At 36.6% G+C, this 16,442-nt stretch overlaps 1 protein-coding gene and 1 long non-coding RNA gene across 7 annotated transcripts in view; one reads left to right on the top strand and one right to left on the bottom strand.

The window, feature by feature from the left end:
• The window catches only part of LOC145720222 (uncharacterized), a 530,441-nt gene that overhangs the window by 67,622 nt on the left and 446,377 nt on the right, over positions 1–16,442 (bottom strand). The window lies entirely within an intron of this gene.
• Positions 1–16,442, top strand: part of STIM2 (stromal interaction molecule 2) — a 149,378-nt gene that overhangs the window by 89,879 nt on the left and 43,057 nt on the right. For all 6 annotated transcript variants that reach the window (XM_081812520.1, XM_081812519.1, XM_081812521.1 and 3 more), the window contains exon 3: positions 1,837–1,951. In XM_081812520.1, the coding sequence (XP_081668646.1) occupies positions 1,837–1,951 (115 nt within the window). The remainder of the gene's footprint in view (positions 1–1,836; positions 1,952–16,442) is intronic.

Raw genomic sequence — 16,442 nt, 5'->3', positions numbered from 1 at the left:
TTTTTTTTTTTTAAAGATTTTATTTATTTATTTGAGAGAGAGAATGAGAGAGAGAGAGCAGGAGAGGGGGGAGGGTCAGAGGGAGAAGCAGACTCCCTGCCGAGCAGGGAGCCCGATGCGGGACTCGATCCTGGGACTCCAGGATCATGACCTGAGCCGAAGGCAGTCGCTTAACCAACTGAGCCACCCAGGCGCCCTAAAAATAACTTTTAAAAAGGGTACTTAGAAGAACAGAGTGAGGCACTAGTTAGAACAGCAAAATTAATAAGCACTAGAATAGACCTAGGTAATTGCTTTTCAAAGTATCTGTGGTGAAGGACCAGAATTTTCATTTCCAATTCATTATAGATGGGGCCTGCACGGTAAGTACATTTATCACATGCTTGGGTCAGATTCTTTGAAAATGTCTAATTACTATAAAGGTTTCTAAATGGCTTCTCTCCGTTTTTATATGTATTGTAGACAGGTATCAGTTTCCTGACCAACGCCAGTCTCATGACATGTTGAGTAGTGTTGATCCTAAAATGTTTCTTCATTTTGTAGCCGAGGTTATTAAATCGCAGGAAAGTGAAATGATTTCTCAATATTATACTAAATATTAGGTTAAAAACTTCTTTTTTTAGTTTTAGCAGAAAATGACACAAAAACAAAATTTGGCCTTTGTCTGAAAATGATGTTCATTGTCAGTATATAAAAGTCAGAAAAATATGCCTTGGGAGCTATAGGGGATATTCACTTTCTGCATTATGGATTTCTGAAATAATCTTTTGTATGATCTTATATTTTTGAAAAAATCAATAAAGATATCAAGTAAAATAATATTAAAAAAGTATTTCTTTTATATAATTAGAGTAATGAGTTTATATGGGAAAAGTGTCAAAAGATCAGGCTGAAAAGATTGTCGGGGATAGGATTGGAAAATGATATGTAAGCCATAAAAGGAGTTTGCTTCTCCTTCTCCTGAATAAAAAGCAAATGCCTTTTTTTTGGGAGACAGTGGGGAGCAACTGAAGGATTTTCTATAATGAATACAGAGCAGGTTAGTTTTTAGCAAAGAAAATATTAGTGTATTTTCTCTCTATATTTTAAAGTAAGATTAATAGAGATCTACTTCAGTTTTATAAAATGCTTTAGTTCTGAACACTGCAGTCAGATGCCTCTCAACTATAAGTAATAGCTTCACATGTAGGAGAACACAGAAATACGAGGCAGTAATTGAGATTAGTATTTATTATGTTTTGAAACACCCCTGTCACTAAGTATTTGGTAAAAATGCATAATATATATAATATATATGAGGCAGTAATTGAGATTAGTATTTATTATGTTTTGAAACACCCCTGTCACTAAGTGTTTGGTAAAAATGCACTATGTATATAATTTATATATATAATAATATGCTGTTGAGCATAATATACTTAGCTCTGCTATTTGTTATTTTTTCAACCTTGGGCAAATTATTTTACTTCTTTGGGTCTTGGTTTTCTCATCTATAAAATGGGGATACATAATATAGTATTATCATGAAGTTAAATGAGTGTGTATGTGTGTGTGTGTGTGTGTGTGTGAGAGTGAATAGACATACTGTAACGTAGGATAGTACCTGGTAAATAATGAGCATTAAGTAAGGACTTTTGTTGTTGTTATGATTAGTAGTAGAAGACATTTTATTAAATATTTTACAAAAATGTAAGTATAATGTGAGTATAAAATACCAAAAATGTACCAGTTGTTATCTGAAAATTGCCACCTACTGGATTTCAAAATTTTGTTTCTGAGTGTACAGAGATTATAAAATTGTGAATTTAAATTTACTTAATGTTTTCTCTTTTATAGTTTATCAGAGAAGATATGAAATATAAAGATGCTACTAATAAACACAGTCATCTGCACAGAGAAGATAAGCATATAACTGTTGAGGATTTATGGAAACGGTGGAAAACATCAGAAGGTAAGACTATTTCAGTGAACTGAATCCTTCACCTGCTCTTCTGCCCTGCTTAACCATTGTTAACTCACTAATTGCAAATGATTTTATGACAAAAATCAAAATAACATTTTCTGTGAGGATATTTATATTTTCGTAAATAATTTTTCCACTTTTGATTTTGAAAAATGATTTTTATCTTACAATTCATTAAGGGTCAGCCTGTTTTCAGATAATTTGATACCTTATACTAGAATAAATAAGATCATGCATGTCTGAGAGCTTAAAGTTGTGGAATATTGCTTCAGCTGTTAAGTGACATTATTATAAAAGGTTTATCTAATAAACATGGATCCCAAAGTTGTTATTTTAGTTACTGAGAACAGTTCCTAAAGTCTTCAGAAGGCACAGAACTTTTAAGCTTTTCCTGAAATAAATTATGAAGTCTTCTAAGAGTTGCATGATAAAGTTCTGTGATTTATATTTTACTACTTTTCTGCCCTTAGATCCTCAAGCTGTCTCATGGACAGCAATTGTTTAAGGCAGGAAAAATGTATGACCTAAACCTCAACTTGATCTCTAATACTAGAAAGCTACTAAAGTTTAAAAAGAAAAAAAAAAAGGAAGTCCATTAAGCTTATTCTTCTTCTTATTTTTATTTTATTTTTGAGTGACAGAGTCAACCAAAATGTCATTTTCCTAATGTTTTTGTGTTTCTATTCTTTTACCAAACATTTATGTTGTATATATTTTCCTCTGCAAGTTTGAATAATGAAAGGAAAGGAGGAGGAAGGTGGGACAGACTACTGCATAGGAGGATAAAGACATAAAGTTTACTAGACTGGCTGTGGTAACATTTGGAAATGGGAAAATATAGAAAGCTATCCCATCAATGCTCAGTATTTTTATTAGTGTACAAGAAGGTTGATAGTTTGCTTACATTTTTGTTTTCACTTTTTAAAAGAGGCATCTGTTAAAATACACTGGGAAGAAGAAAAAGAAGGAAAAAATATCACTGACTTAAATGAAAGATACATACACTTAAAAATCTATCTCTCCATTTCCCTGCCCCATATGATTTTTAAGTAATAGGAATTTGGGTAGTACTAGGAATGAAAGAATATAAATTTCATGGGGGAGAAATTGCTAGAATGGTGGAAAACTCAGAAAACCTTAATCTGCTTACAGGTATGCCTTAGATACATTGTACACACCACCACAATAAGCCAAATATTACAGTAACGTGAGTCAAATGAGTTTTTTGGTTTCCTGGTGTGTATAAAAGTTATGTTTATGCTATACTGTATTCTATGAAGTGTGCGATAGTATTACGTCTAAAAAAACAATGTACTTGGGATGCCTGGGTGGCTCCGTCGGTTGAGCGTCTGCCTTTGGCTCAGGTCATGATCCCAGGGTCCTGGGATTGAGTCCCGCATCGGGCTCCTTGCTCGGCGGGGAGCCTTCTTCTCCCTCTGCCTCTGCCTCTCTCTCTCTCTGTCTCTCGTGAATAAATAAATTCTTTAAAAAATAAAAAAACAATGTACATACCTTTGTATGCATTTGTAAAATACTTTATTGCTGAAAAGTGCTAATCATCCTCTGAGCTTTCAGCAAGTTGTAATTTTTCTGCTGGTGGAGGTCTTGCCTCAGTGTTGGTGGCTGCTGGCTGAACAGTGTCCTGCTTGCTGAAGGTTGGGGTGGCTATGGCAAGTACTTAAAGTACAACAACAGTGAGGTTTGCCACATTGATTGACTCTTCATTTCATGAACAGTTTAGTTTCTCTGTAGCATGCAATGCTGTTTGATAGCATTTTACATAAAGGAGAACTTTTTTCATAATTGCAAAACCAGGTTTTATGTAATACTCTAAATCCTTTGTTGTCATTTCAACAATCTTTGCAGCGTTTTACCAAGAGTAGATTCCGTCTCAGGAAACCAGTTTCTTTTTGGTCATCCGTAAGAGACGACTCATCATCCGTTCAAGTTTGATCATGAAATTGTAACAATTCAGTCCCATTTTCATGCTGCACATCTCATTCTAGTTCTCTTGCTGTTTACACCACATCTACAGTCACCTTCTCCACTGAAGCCTTGAATCCCTCAACATCATCCATGAGGGTTGGAATCACCTTCTTCCACACTCTTGTGAATGTTGATATCTTGCCTTCTTTCCATGAATCACGAATGTTGTTAATGGCATTTAGAGTAGTGAATCCTTTCCAGAAGGTTTTTAATTTACTTCCCCAGATCCATCAGAGGAATCACTATCTGTGGCAGCTATAGCCTTATAAAATATATTTCTTAAATAATAAAACTTGAAAGGAGAATTATTCCTTGATTCATGGGCCATCAAATGGATGTTGTGTTAGCAGGCATGAAAACAACATTAATCTCGTTGTATGTCTCCATCAGAGCTCTTGGGTGACCAGGTGCATTGCTAGTGAGCAGTAATATTTTGAAAGGAATCTTTTTTTTTTTTTTTTTTTCCTGAGCAGCAGGTCTCAACAGTGGGCTTAAAATATTCAGTAAACTATGTTGTAAACAGATGTGTTGTCATCAGGGCTTTGTTGTTCCCTTTATAGAGTACAGGCATGGTAGATTTAGCATCATTCTTCAGGGCCCTAGGATTTTCATAATGGTAAATGAACATTGCCTTCAACCTCAAGTCACCACCTTCATTAGCCCCTAACGAAAGAGTCAGCCTGTTCTTTGGAGCTTTGAAACCAGGCATTGATTTCTCTTCTCTAGCTGCAAAAGTCCCAGATGGCATCTTCCAACATAAGGCTGTTTTGTCTACATTGAATATCTGTTGTTGAGTGTAGCCACCTTTGTTACTTACCTTCTGGAGAACTTGCTGCAGCTTCGACATCAGCACTTGCTGCTTCACCTTGTACTTTTCTGTTATGGAGATGGCTTCTTTTCTTAAACCTCATGAACCAACCTGTGTAGCTTCTGACTTTCCTTCTGCAGCTTCCTCACCTCAGTCTTCACAGCACTGAAGAGAATTAGGGTCTTACTCTAGATTAGGCTTAAGGGAACATGGTGGCTGGTTTGATATCTGTGAAGTGCAATAAATAGAAGTGCAATCAAACAAGGTATGCCTGTGTATGAAGTCTCTCTGCAGTATGGAGGCATTACTAAAGGAATTAGAGATCCATTAAAGCGTCTGTTGCTACTAGTATATTTTAGATTTTGGATATGAGATAAGTTGAGTGGAACCCACTTAACCCACTGTGCTTGAATGAAGGAAGAAGGACTTTACCACTTGTTACCACCAATGGTGCTTCCACCCTGGTTCAGCTCCCATCTCTTGCCTAGGTAACTGCAGCAGCTGCCTCATGGTCTCACTGTGTCTGCTTGTGCTCTGCTGCATTCTGGACTTCACTTAGCAGAATGATCTGTTTAAAATATAAATCATATTTGCTCCCTGCCCTGTGGTGGCTCAGAGTAAAAGCTAAAGTCTTTACAAAGGCCTGTAAGCCTCTCCATGATCTGTCCTCCCCTCCTGCCTCTTCTGTTCCTGTCATGTGCCACTGGTCTATCTCACTCACGGTGCTCCATCCCAGCTGGACTCCTTGCTGTTCCACAACTGCAGGACCTCAGATGTCCTTATGGACCCTCCGTGAGGCCCACCCTCACTATTCTAGTTCAGATCACAGATCACACTCCTCTCTCTCCGCTTTTACCTTTGTTTTTGTGACACTCCTGTCTCTCTTAGCTTCACATTTTCTTTTTCCCATATCATGTGTCATCTTCTTTTTTTTTTAAAGATTTTATTTATTTATTTGACAGAGAGAGACACAGCGAGAGAGGGAACACAAGCAGGGGGAGTGGGAGAGGGAGAAGCAGACTCCCCGCTGAGCAGGGAGCCCGATGCAGGGCTCGATTCCAGGACGCTGGGATCATGACCTGAGCCGAAGGCAGGCGCTTAATGACTGAGCCACCCAGGCGCCCCCATGTGTCATCTTCTAAGATATCGTATAATTGACTTATTCATTATGTTGATCTCCTTTCTCTCTCCTGCCTCTGAGAAGGTCAGCTTCAGAGAGCAGGGGTTCTTTGTTTATTTTGTTTATTAATGTGTCCTAAATCTGTCGGGACTCTGTCCTTAAACCCGGTTTTGGTTTCTGATCCTAGGAAGTCTGGTGAGATCTTTGTGATCTGTGAGCATGTTTTGTTTTGTTTTATTTTGTGAGTTAAGGCCTTTCCAAGTTGGGTAGCCTCTTAAATCTCTTTTTTTTCTCTGGGCTTTCACCTTAATTTCCACCCCCTAAGATTTTGCCATTATGATGGTAAGATTTCCCCGAGTCACCGAAGAGTTGGCCTAAATTACAAACCATATGCTTCTTTTTCTCCAAACCCCAGTCTCTCACATGTGTACTCCCTCCTAGGGGAGTAGTATGTGGGAGGAGTAGTCTTAAGGCTCCTACTAACACAGCTGCATGGGAAGAGAGAGAAATGAGCCTTGGGCCTCGAGTGAAACCTCCCCTAGATGCTTTATAGTGACCTAATTGATTTTCTCAATACACGTGACACATTTATTAACGGTCATGTAAAGACGGGGTATTGTTGCTAATCAGTGGTTTTTACATCAGAGCCTCACAAACCTCAGGTATCCTGGAGATACCTCAGGGACAGGGCATGCTGGGTGTGCAGGATTCTGCTTTTCTCTGGGTATCGTGTTTCTGTTTAAGAATTTTGTTAGGAAACAAAAAGTGATTCCTCTGAAAAGGTTTGGAAACTGCTGGTATAGAGATCAGAATGTGTCTCTAGCAATAATATGTAATTCAAGGGTATTTAGTTGAATATAACACACACACACACTGGTGTGCGTGCATGTCTGCATACACATACAAACATACACAATCATACTGTGCCCATTGTGTGGCACAGTGACACTGTGTCATTGTGTCTCCAGTGCCTAGAGCAGTGCCCTATTTACTTTGATATTCAGTAAATATTTGTTGAATGAATGAATGTATCATACCTGATGAGCATTGGCTACTCAGTAATTCAGCTCACCCAATACTTTTGAGTACAGGCATTTCTGTGACCATGAGATACATGCATTCTTGAAAAGGTTATGTTTGGAAAATTATGAACTTAAAAATTACAGAGTTGATAAGAAAAATGGGGTTGAAGCAGGCTACTCAGAACCTATGCAACTTTGTAACCAATGCACTAATAGTACTAATAAAAATACTAGCACAAGTTCAAAAGATGTGTTAAATTCCTAATCAGTCAATACAGTAGTGAGTATAGGCCTTTACAAGTAGGCCAAGATAACTGCATGGAAGGAGGTGTTAGGGTTGAGGTTGCTAAATTATGCAAAGGCAGAGCCCACGAATTTGAGAAGTGAGCCACAAGCTTTGCTGACACAGGTGGTGGCCAAATTGGACTGAGAGGAAGGAGCGTGAGCAGACAGTATGTTCAGAGCCTGGACATTTGCCATTCTGTTTTGCCATTCCGGGTACTTTGCATCCGTTTGCTGTTACTTGGAGGTATAAAATGATAACATGTGAGGAAAAGTCACACTTGAAATGATAGACTTTTATATTTTCTCGACATGATTCTTGTTTACCAGTTGCACATAAGCTAATTGGTGACACAGAAACACCTGTAGCAGAACAGGTTGTATCTGTGATGTACTAACTAGGCATTGGATGCCAGGTATTCATGATGAATGAAATGTATCTCTGAGCTATGAGGTGTAAATAGCTGAGTAAGAAAGACAAATAATTGCAATAAATGGTGATGTGTATCGTAATAGGAGTAAGTATAGGATATGGGGGTAGCTCACTGGAAGGAGTAATTAACTCTCTGGTAGGATTATACATGGAAGGTGGTGTTTGTGAAAGGCTGTGAAGGTTGACCAGGAGTTCTGGGAAGGGATGAGGAGGTGGACCATAAATGGTGGCCCCTCGGGCTCTTTCAGGTACCTGAAATTTGCTGGAAGTGGAAGGGCCATGCTATAGGAAGTATGTGGGCTTTAAAGCTATACAAATTTAAATCCCAGTCCTTCTGTTTATGAGCATTAAGACATTGGGCACATTTTAAAATTCACTTATAAAATGCAGTTTTTATGTGATATAAATGAGTAATGTAGTAAAAGTGCTTGGCATAATTTCTGGCATCATCTGGTAGGCACTTAGTAAATGTTGACTTGTCCTTGTAATGATGCTGAGTAAACTAAAATATTCCACTGTACTGAAAGTTTTATAAGGTTTTTGATTGAGTCTCATAATATTCATAAATAAAATGAGCAGATATACTAGGCTAAATACGTTGTAGTATACAATTCTCTGGAGGGTGAAATGGACCTAAGATCTTTATGGAGTTGTCAACTGGGGAAAAGTAAAATTGTATGATGCCAAAATTGATCCTGATCTCACATAGAAAAATTTCAGTGTCACCTGAATGTGCTTTTTTTCCTTGTGTGGAGAATGCCTGGTCAGTTTGTACATGGCAGCAGTCCAATGCAAATGAAAACCATTTTAAAAAACTAGTGTTAGATTTCAGATAGATTTTGATAAACTGGATACGTTGTTAGAATTACTGAATGCAGTTAAAGAGTAGCCAGATACCTGATGAAGGAAAATGTAGGTAGAAAATTATTGGTTATATATAAATTTTAAGCATTATAATAGATAAAAAACTGATTAAGTAATGTACTGTTTTTAAAAATGGTAGCTCATTGGGTTAAATAGTTATTATAACATGTGACAACCATGAGGTAATCTTTCCATCCTGTTCAGCATGGATCTTATCTTACCTAAGGTCAACTGTGTAATTTTGGGCTTTACAAATTGAATAGACACTTGGAAATTTTGCAGAAGGTTTAATTTAATTTAAATTTTTTTTTTTGGATTAGAAATTTAAAGGAACTGAAATTGTCTGAGAGAAGAGAGATGTAGGCATTTAAATAATGGTTGTTTTCAAGTGTATATAAATCCTAGCTAGAGAGAAATGATCAAGAGTATTTTCTTTCTGTTTGGAAAACAAAAATGTAAATGTGACATAAAAGGATTTGTGAAGGAAAAAGATTCCTTACCTTGGATGTTAAAGTTCTAAAAGTAAGGAGGATTATAAATATTTCCTTTACATAGATCCTTGATATTCATAAGGATATTCTTCTGGGTATGGAAGTATACGTGGATCTCTACATGCTGATAAAAATCGACCAGTTTTTTAGGTGTATGTTGTTGGTTACAGTGAGATCGGAATGAAAAAAAATGTAAGGATATCTGTGCATATTGTTTAGCATTATCAGAAGAGTAAAGATACAGACCTTGCACATTAGAAGGTGTCATTATCTTTGTGGCATCCATTTATATAATATTTATTTGTATATTTACAGTATGCATAGGATTCACTGTGGTAGAGCACGAAGTGTAAGAGAAGGCCTTTCTCAAGGGCCTTTCGGTATTGTTACATGTGCACATATGAAATATTAAATAACAATGAAGGCGTGATTAAATACTAGGTAAGTGGTACTATTATAAGAGATTAAGGAAATGGACAGATTTGTTATGAGGAAGTCTTCATTAGGGAGATAACTCTTCAGCAGGATTTTGAAAGACATAAAATGTTCTTAGAAATAATAAAGATAGAGAGCAATATACAAGTTATCACATTAAAATGAGTAAATGAATATGTGTAATTCCAGACTTAAATTCTAAATCCCTCAAATAAGCACAATTTGTAAATCAGAAATATAATAATTTTTTTAGTTTTAGTCTATAAATCACCATTTTAATATTTGTCTTTTGCTGTTAGATGTAATACTTAACCTTTTTGTGTCTTAGTTTTGTCATCTGCTACATGGGGGTAAAAATCGTGTATCACATCAAATTGTTGAGGATGAAATGAATTTGTACATCTACAGTGCTTAGAACAGTGCCTAGCACATAGCAAGTGCTTAATGACCATCCCTTGTTACCACTGATTTTATAAGATGGATGTGAACATGGTGCATGTGGGGATTTGGAGACTGATGCAGTTGGAAGAGGCATCTGAATTAGGGAATAGTAGAAAATAGGTCAGTCAGAGGGAGACCAGACTAGTGAGCCTTGATGTTTAAACCTGATGAGCTGCTCCAGGAGTGGTAAGGAAGATTCTACTCATAAACCAGTGCTTACCAGTTGGTGGTGGTGCCTCTAGCTGTGTATTAAGGAAGCTTGATCTGTGTCTGGTCTCAGTAGCAAAGAAGGATGTTATTGTAGAAATTAGTGGTGAGCACCATTTACTGTGTCTGTGGGAGGTGGTAGTGTATTTTAGCATTTTTATCATTATCGCACTAAATATTAGGAACTATTACAGCTTCTTGTTTTGGAAAGCCTTATAATATAGAACAGTTAAGGAAGATGAATTCACTTAGGAAGACTAGCTTTGAGTTTAATATAATGAGTAATTCTGAGAAGTGTTTTAAAGGAAGACTTGAATCAACTTTTTCCTTTTGTCCAGAATGAATTCCATTTTTTTTTCTTCCTTGTGATTTTAGATCCTTTGGGCTTGAGGAGAATCATTTAACGGATTCGTACAGGGCACATATTTTAGTAAATGTATTTATTATGAGCAAGGCATTGTCCTAGTTATGGAAGATACATAGATGAAGAATATGTTTTCCATCCTCCACCTGTCTGTAGTCTGTTACTGGAGAAAGGTCTGTTAACACGTAATTAAAAGATGTGGTATGATCTAGCGTCAGGGTATGTGTTAGGCACTGTGGGATGGGACAATAGGAAGTATGCTGGTCTGCCAGAGGGCAGGTGAGGCCAGAGGGTTAGTTGCATGAAGGGACATTTATTTACCTCTCATCTCTCCCCACCCCTTCATTGGGAGGCACTCTGCTGGAGTAATTGCTTTCAAGATATTTGTAGTTAATACAGCACATTTTAAAAACACAGGGCTCTTAATATGCTTCAAATGCTGGTGCTATTAACTCAGGTTTTTAGCACTTTTCAGCTTTTATATGATACTTTTGGTTTCAGGAGAAGCTGTTCTTAGCTGTCTATAGAGGTGTACTGGGTTTTCATTGTCTTTGGAAAGCAGTTTATACAAGGGAAGGCCTGTTCTTGAGGTAGAGTCTAGTTTCAAAATGACAAATGTCATTATTTGTACTACTAACAAAAGTCTTTTGTAGTCACAGTTTCTTGTATGTGGAGAATAGGCAACACAGACATACTGCCCATTTACTCTATCAACCAACTTTTAAGTGTGCTTAACATGGATTTTTGTTAGAGGAGTAGCATGAATATTACTTGATCAGTTTGCAAAACACTGTTCTGTATTAATCAGAATTGATTTTTGTACTTTGCATAAAGTGTGTCCTTTTTAGAATAATCAAATAGCTTTCTTTGATAAAATTATCTACATAATTCAGAGCACTCACAATAAGTTTCTGATCTTATTTAATCATTATCTTATGTCAGCATTTCAGTCTCCCTGTTTCCTTCATTTCATATCTATTTATTGGGGTTAACCACTTTGGTGTTTATTATTTTCATTTTCTTCTTTCCTGTTTCTCTTTTATTGTTGACCCTTTTCCTCTTTTACTTCAGGATACTTTTAGAGATTTAGGGTCATTGTGTATACTGATTTGCTAGGATTAGTTACGCCTTTTTAATCTGTGGAAGATACTTCACTTTGAGACAGCTATGTCTTTTATACTTTTTTTGATTTTATTCTGAAATAGCACCTCTCAGAATAGGATGCAGAGACCAGTTGCCTATCACATCCCTCTGTACTTTGGGTTCTAGAAATTTGACAGTTTCTGTTCTTTGGGAACTCATGAAATAGATATGTTGCGAGCCTCATTTTTTTCTCAAATAACATTTTCCAGTATGTAATTCATCATATGATGAAAGTTTTCTTATAATTTAAGGAAGTACAATTCTAAAATTGTTTGTAAATTTGCCTTATTATGGTTTTCTGTGCACCTGAATTATTCTACATTTCTCCTCTGCTATGTTCACAGACTCAAGGGATACCTCAAGTTTGGAGTACAGTAACAGAACCTTCTGCAGAAGGTAAAAATGAGGGCTGTCCACTTTTCGCTGTGATGGACTATTTAGAAAACAGTAGTCTTTCTTAAACATCTTACTGTTCATTCTTCCTTTTCCCCAACAGTTGGGAATCAATTTTATATAGATTTGTGTTAAGTTTTGCTTTACCATTCTTTGTTTTGGGAAGTGGGTGGGTAGGATGGACTCTGGTTACAGTTCTGTATGTTAAAATATATTATTGCAGGAGATTCACTGTATTAAATTCTACTTTAGGTGGACCAAATTTTATTCTTATTCTTTTGGATAAGGGACTTGTTTGTTGATAGTGGTATTCTCTTCGTCAGAGATGGTCAGTTGTACAAACATCTTTTTTCTTTTCAAACAAGTCTGTATTTACTTGGGTCTTTTTTGCTATTCTACTGAATGTTACTTAGCAGTTTAGAAGTAATTATAATAGAAACAATGCAAATTACAAATTCAATGAAAATAAAATTTTCAAGGATATTAAATAACCATTTCAATTGCAATATGAACATGACTTGTTTCTGAAAACTAAACATTTTTGCAATTCTGGATCATATATGTATATATATGTTATATTACATATATAAACATATGGCTCAGAATGAATGATAAAAAAATAGGGTAAATCACATAGTATGTGTGTCATACTTAAATACTTTTCACTTGGTGGATGGTTACTCTGCCTAAATAGAGTACTTAGTACAAATACAGCTTATTTTCCAACTTCTCATCTGGTTAGGGTGCTCTTCAATATGAGATCCTTAATGAGCATTCTTCTAACATCTGGCCAGTCTTCTGTTTCTCTTTCTCTTTCTGTTAGTGTGAATTCTTCCGTATGTTGAAAATGGTGGACCATTTAGATACTTTTGATTTAGAGTGTTTAAAGCTAACTGCTTACTTAAGTTATTAGTTTAAAAGCGGAGTCTAAATCAGTCTGACAAAATGAAATAGTAAATGTCATTTCCATTGAAGTAAATTTCCATTCCATCATCAGTTGTTTTCCTTAGCATGTAATCAGGTAAAAAGAAAGTATAAAACAAATGTTTATCACTAGGAGCTTATGGTTGCTGAAGGGCTGTGTTCTTGAACAAAATTAACAACAGAGAGTTGTTATTCACTCACATAAAGGTATAATACGGTCATATGACTTGAGAGTTCAGTAAGAGTAGGGAAAGAGAATAGTGCCTCTGGGAATACTGCTAATAAGGCAAAAGCAGAGGATTAGCTACTGAAATAAGTAATGGCCATCAGAAACATGGGAGATGAATCAGGAAGGTACATTGTCTTGGAAGTCTAGAGAGGAAAGTTTTCAGGAGATAATGGATGGCTGTATAATTGAGGGCATAGTCTACCATATTGCAAGGTATCTGTTGAAGGCCTTCACAAAGAATGGGTTTTTTTTTAGGTCTCTGTAATAGGAACAGATGTATTCCTAAGAAGATGATTTATGCTTATTTTGTGAACCCTATGACTGATTTTGTTTCCTTTGTCTACTTTTCGTAGCTGTTTTTTAGGATCTCATGTATATTGTGTGCATGTTCTAACTTAGTTTTATTTTATTTCCCTGTTCCATTGCCATCTTTTTTTTTTTTTAAGATTTTATTTATTTATTTGAGAGAGAGAATGAGTGAGAGAGAGAGAGCACATGAGAGGGGGGAGGGTCAGAGGGAGAAGCAGACTCCCTGCTGAGCAGGGAGCCCGATGTGGGACTCGATCCCGGGACTCCAGGATCATGACCTGAGCCGAAGGCAGTCGCTCAACCAGCTGAGCCACCCAGGCGCCGTCCATTGCCATCTTTTATGTTATTCTCTTTATGTTATGTGAATCTTTGTAAATCATTTCTTCTCCCTCCCTCCCTTCCTTAGTTGGGGGATAGAGAGAGAAGAGATGAAAAGTGGCTAGTAGTTCTGATATAGAGAAATACGATGTATTGGGAAAAACTATTAGACTTGGCAAGAAGAAAATCATTAACCCTCAAGAATCAATTTAAACATTGGTATGGGGAATTGAGTGCCACACACACACACACACACACAAAATTAGTGTTAAAAAAGATTTAAGTGGAAGCCACCTGAATGTATACATCAGTGGGTAAATGAATAAATAAAATGTGGCATATACATACAATGGAATATTCTTCAGCCTTAAAAAGAAGGAAATTCTGACACGTGTTACAACATGACTGAACCTTGAGGACGTTATGCTGAGTGAAATAAGCCAGTCACAAAAGGACATATACTGTATGATTCCATTTATATGAGGTACCTAGAGTCGTCAAAATCATAAGGACAGAAAGTAGAATGGTGGTTGCCAGGAGCTAGGGAGAGGTGAATGGGGAGTTACTGGCCAGTGGGTACAGAGTTTCAGTTTTGTAAGATGAAAAGAGTTCTGGAATTGGATGGTAGTGGTGGTTGCATGATAATATGAATACTTAGTACTATTGAACGGTACACTTAAAAATGGTTAAGATGGTAGCTTTTATGTTATATGTATTTTAACCTCAATAAAAAACGATCTAAGAGAGTGAGTAGATAAGAAGTAGAGAAATGGTGGGCAACCCTCTATTTAAGGTAGAGGGAAGAAAATGGAGGGAAATTGAATGGCAGTTACAAACGGCTAGTATGATCAAAGGAATGGTTTTCTTAAGAACTAGTAGATTTGACTGTGCTTAAAGGAACAGGGAAGCACTCTACTGACATTTTTAAAAGTTGAACATATAGAAAAGTTTCAATTCAGGAAGTACTTTGTTCATAAAGTGCTATGTATAAAGGTTGGTAGTTGGGATTATACCTTATTACATCATTTAATGTCAGCATTTGTTTTCTTCACGAATATTTGTGTTGGTTTATGGATTGAAAAGATATCGTTAGCTAATAAAAGATGAATTTAAGCCAAGACAGGCTTGTTGACGGAATTGCTAGCTGGCACTCACAGGCATGTCACTAAACGTTTTCAAATCCGTCATAGAATTTATTTCCTATGAAGAATTTGAATGACAATTTAAAAACAATATCTTAAACTTTTGGGAAGGGGTTGGGGTGGGCTGGGAAAAGGGGAATTGGGAGGTTGAGTACTTAGAGAGGGGAGGCCCCAAGAAAGACCTTACCTTTTAATTTGCTTATGCATTTATTTGGTTTCTGAATTATATGTTGTAAGAATATAGAGTTCTAACATCGTTATTTTCCATGTTTTGACCAGTACCAGATATTTTGTGGCAGGATTTTAATGATAGTGCTACAGCTCTACTACTACAATGAATAATAATAGGTTTCTGTGTACTAGCTGCGTACCCACTGATCCAGAGCCTGTGACCTTAGCAAAGGTAAGCGTGTCCCAGATTGCAGTGTGAGATAGTTGAAGATGGATCTGCTTTGGTAGTTGTCTAAATTTTTCTCATCTGTTTTTAATGAGCATGCTTAGTTGCATGAATCTGACCTTGACATAGACTGCATTCTCTTTTAGATGTGTAATTGGAAGCTTTTGGATGTGTAATTGAAAAAAGGGGAGGCTAAATTTTAAGCTAGTGAATATATGTTTTAGGGCTGTGTCCGGATTCTTTGAATGGTTTTCAGGAATGCCCAAAAAAGTAATCATTCTAGTTTCTAATGGAACCTGCACTATATTAAGTAATGGAGGCTGAATTTATCATAAAACTAAATGCTTAATAAATTCCTGTGCATAACTGATTGTTCAACATGTTTTGTTGAGTGGCTTGAAATCATAGCATACTGTGTTCTTTTTTACTACAGAGCTTTATTTTCAAGTTTGAGCAGTTTATGTGTTTTGGTAAGTCTTACTTTAGTGGCAGGAGATTAATTGGGAAGTTTGTTGTAAAGATACTTTATCACCAATGATTTTATTAATCACAAGTGATAAAAATCACACACATCTCCATTCATTCATTAAGTCATCAAACATGTATTTAGTTCTTCCTGTGAGATGGCATTATTTTGGGTTTTGGGGATAGAACATTGAGCAAATTAAATATCCTACCCTCATGAAGTCAATACTCTTTTAGGGAGAAAGACAGTAAACAAGTTTGCATGTGTGCATGTAGATATATACACTCATAAGAGTGCTGGAACAAATAAGCGATAGGATAAAAGTAAAGCAGGGTAACACATAGTCAGTGACCAGGTAGGGCAAGGGCTTTTTAAGTAATGTCATTTAGGAAGAACTCCCCAGAGAAGTGATATTTGGTTATAGATGAGTGTTGAGAGTAAGCCAAAGGGGGGTCTAGGTGAAGTACATTCCAGGTTTAGGGATCAGCCAGTCTAAGACCCTGAGTCTGGTGTGACCTCAAACTATTGAGAGGATTCTGAGAAGGCTGGTATAGCTAGAAGGTCCTAAGGGGTGGGGTGAGTAGTAGGAGACATATAAGATCCAAGATGGACAGGGGCCAGATCTCGTAGGACCTTGTAGGGCCTAATAAAGAGTTCGGGATTTGTTTTAAGTATAATGTAGTCTATTGTACATCTAACTTCATT

Source organism: Leptonychotes weddellii, chromosome 2 (genome assembly GCF_054177405.1).
Source record: "Leptonychotes weddellii isolate Sample4059 chromosome 2, ASM5417740v2, whole genome shotgun sequence".
In the NCBI taxonomy this organism is placed as follows: domain Eukaryota; kingdom Metazoa; phylum Chordata; class Mammalia; order Carnivora; family Phocidae; genus Leptonychotes; species Leptonychotes weddellii.
This window is presented reverse-complemented; position numbering and strand designations above follow the sequence as displayed.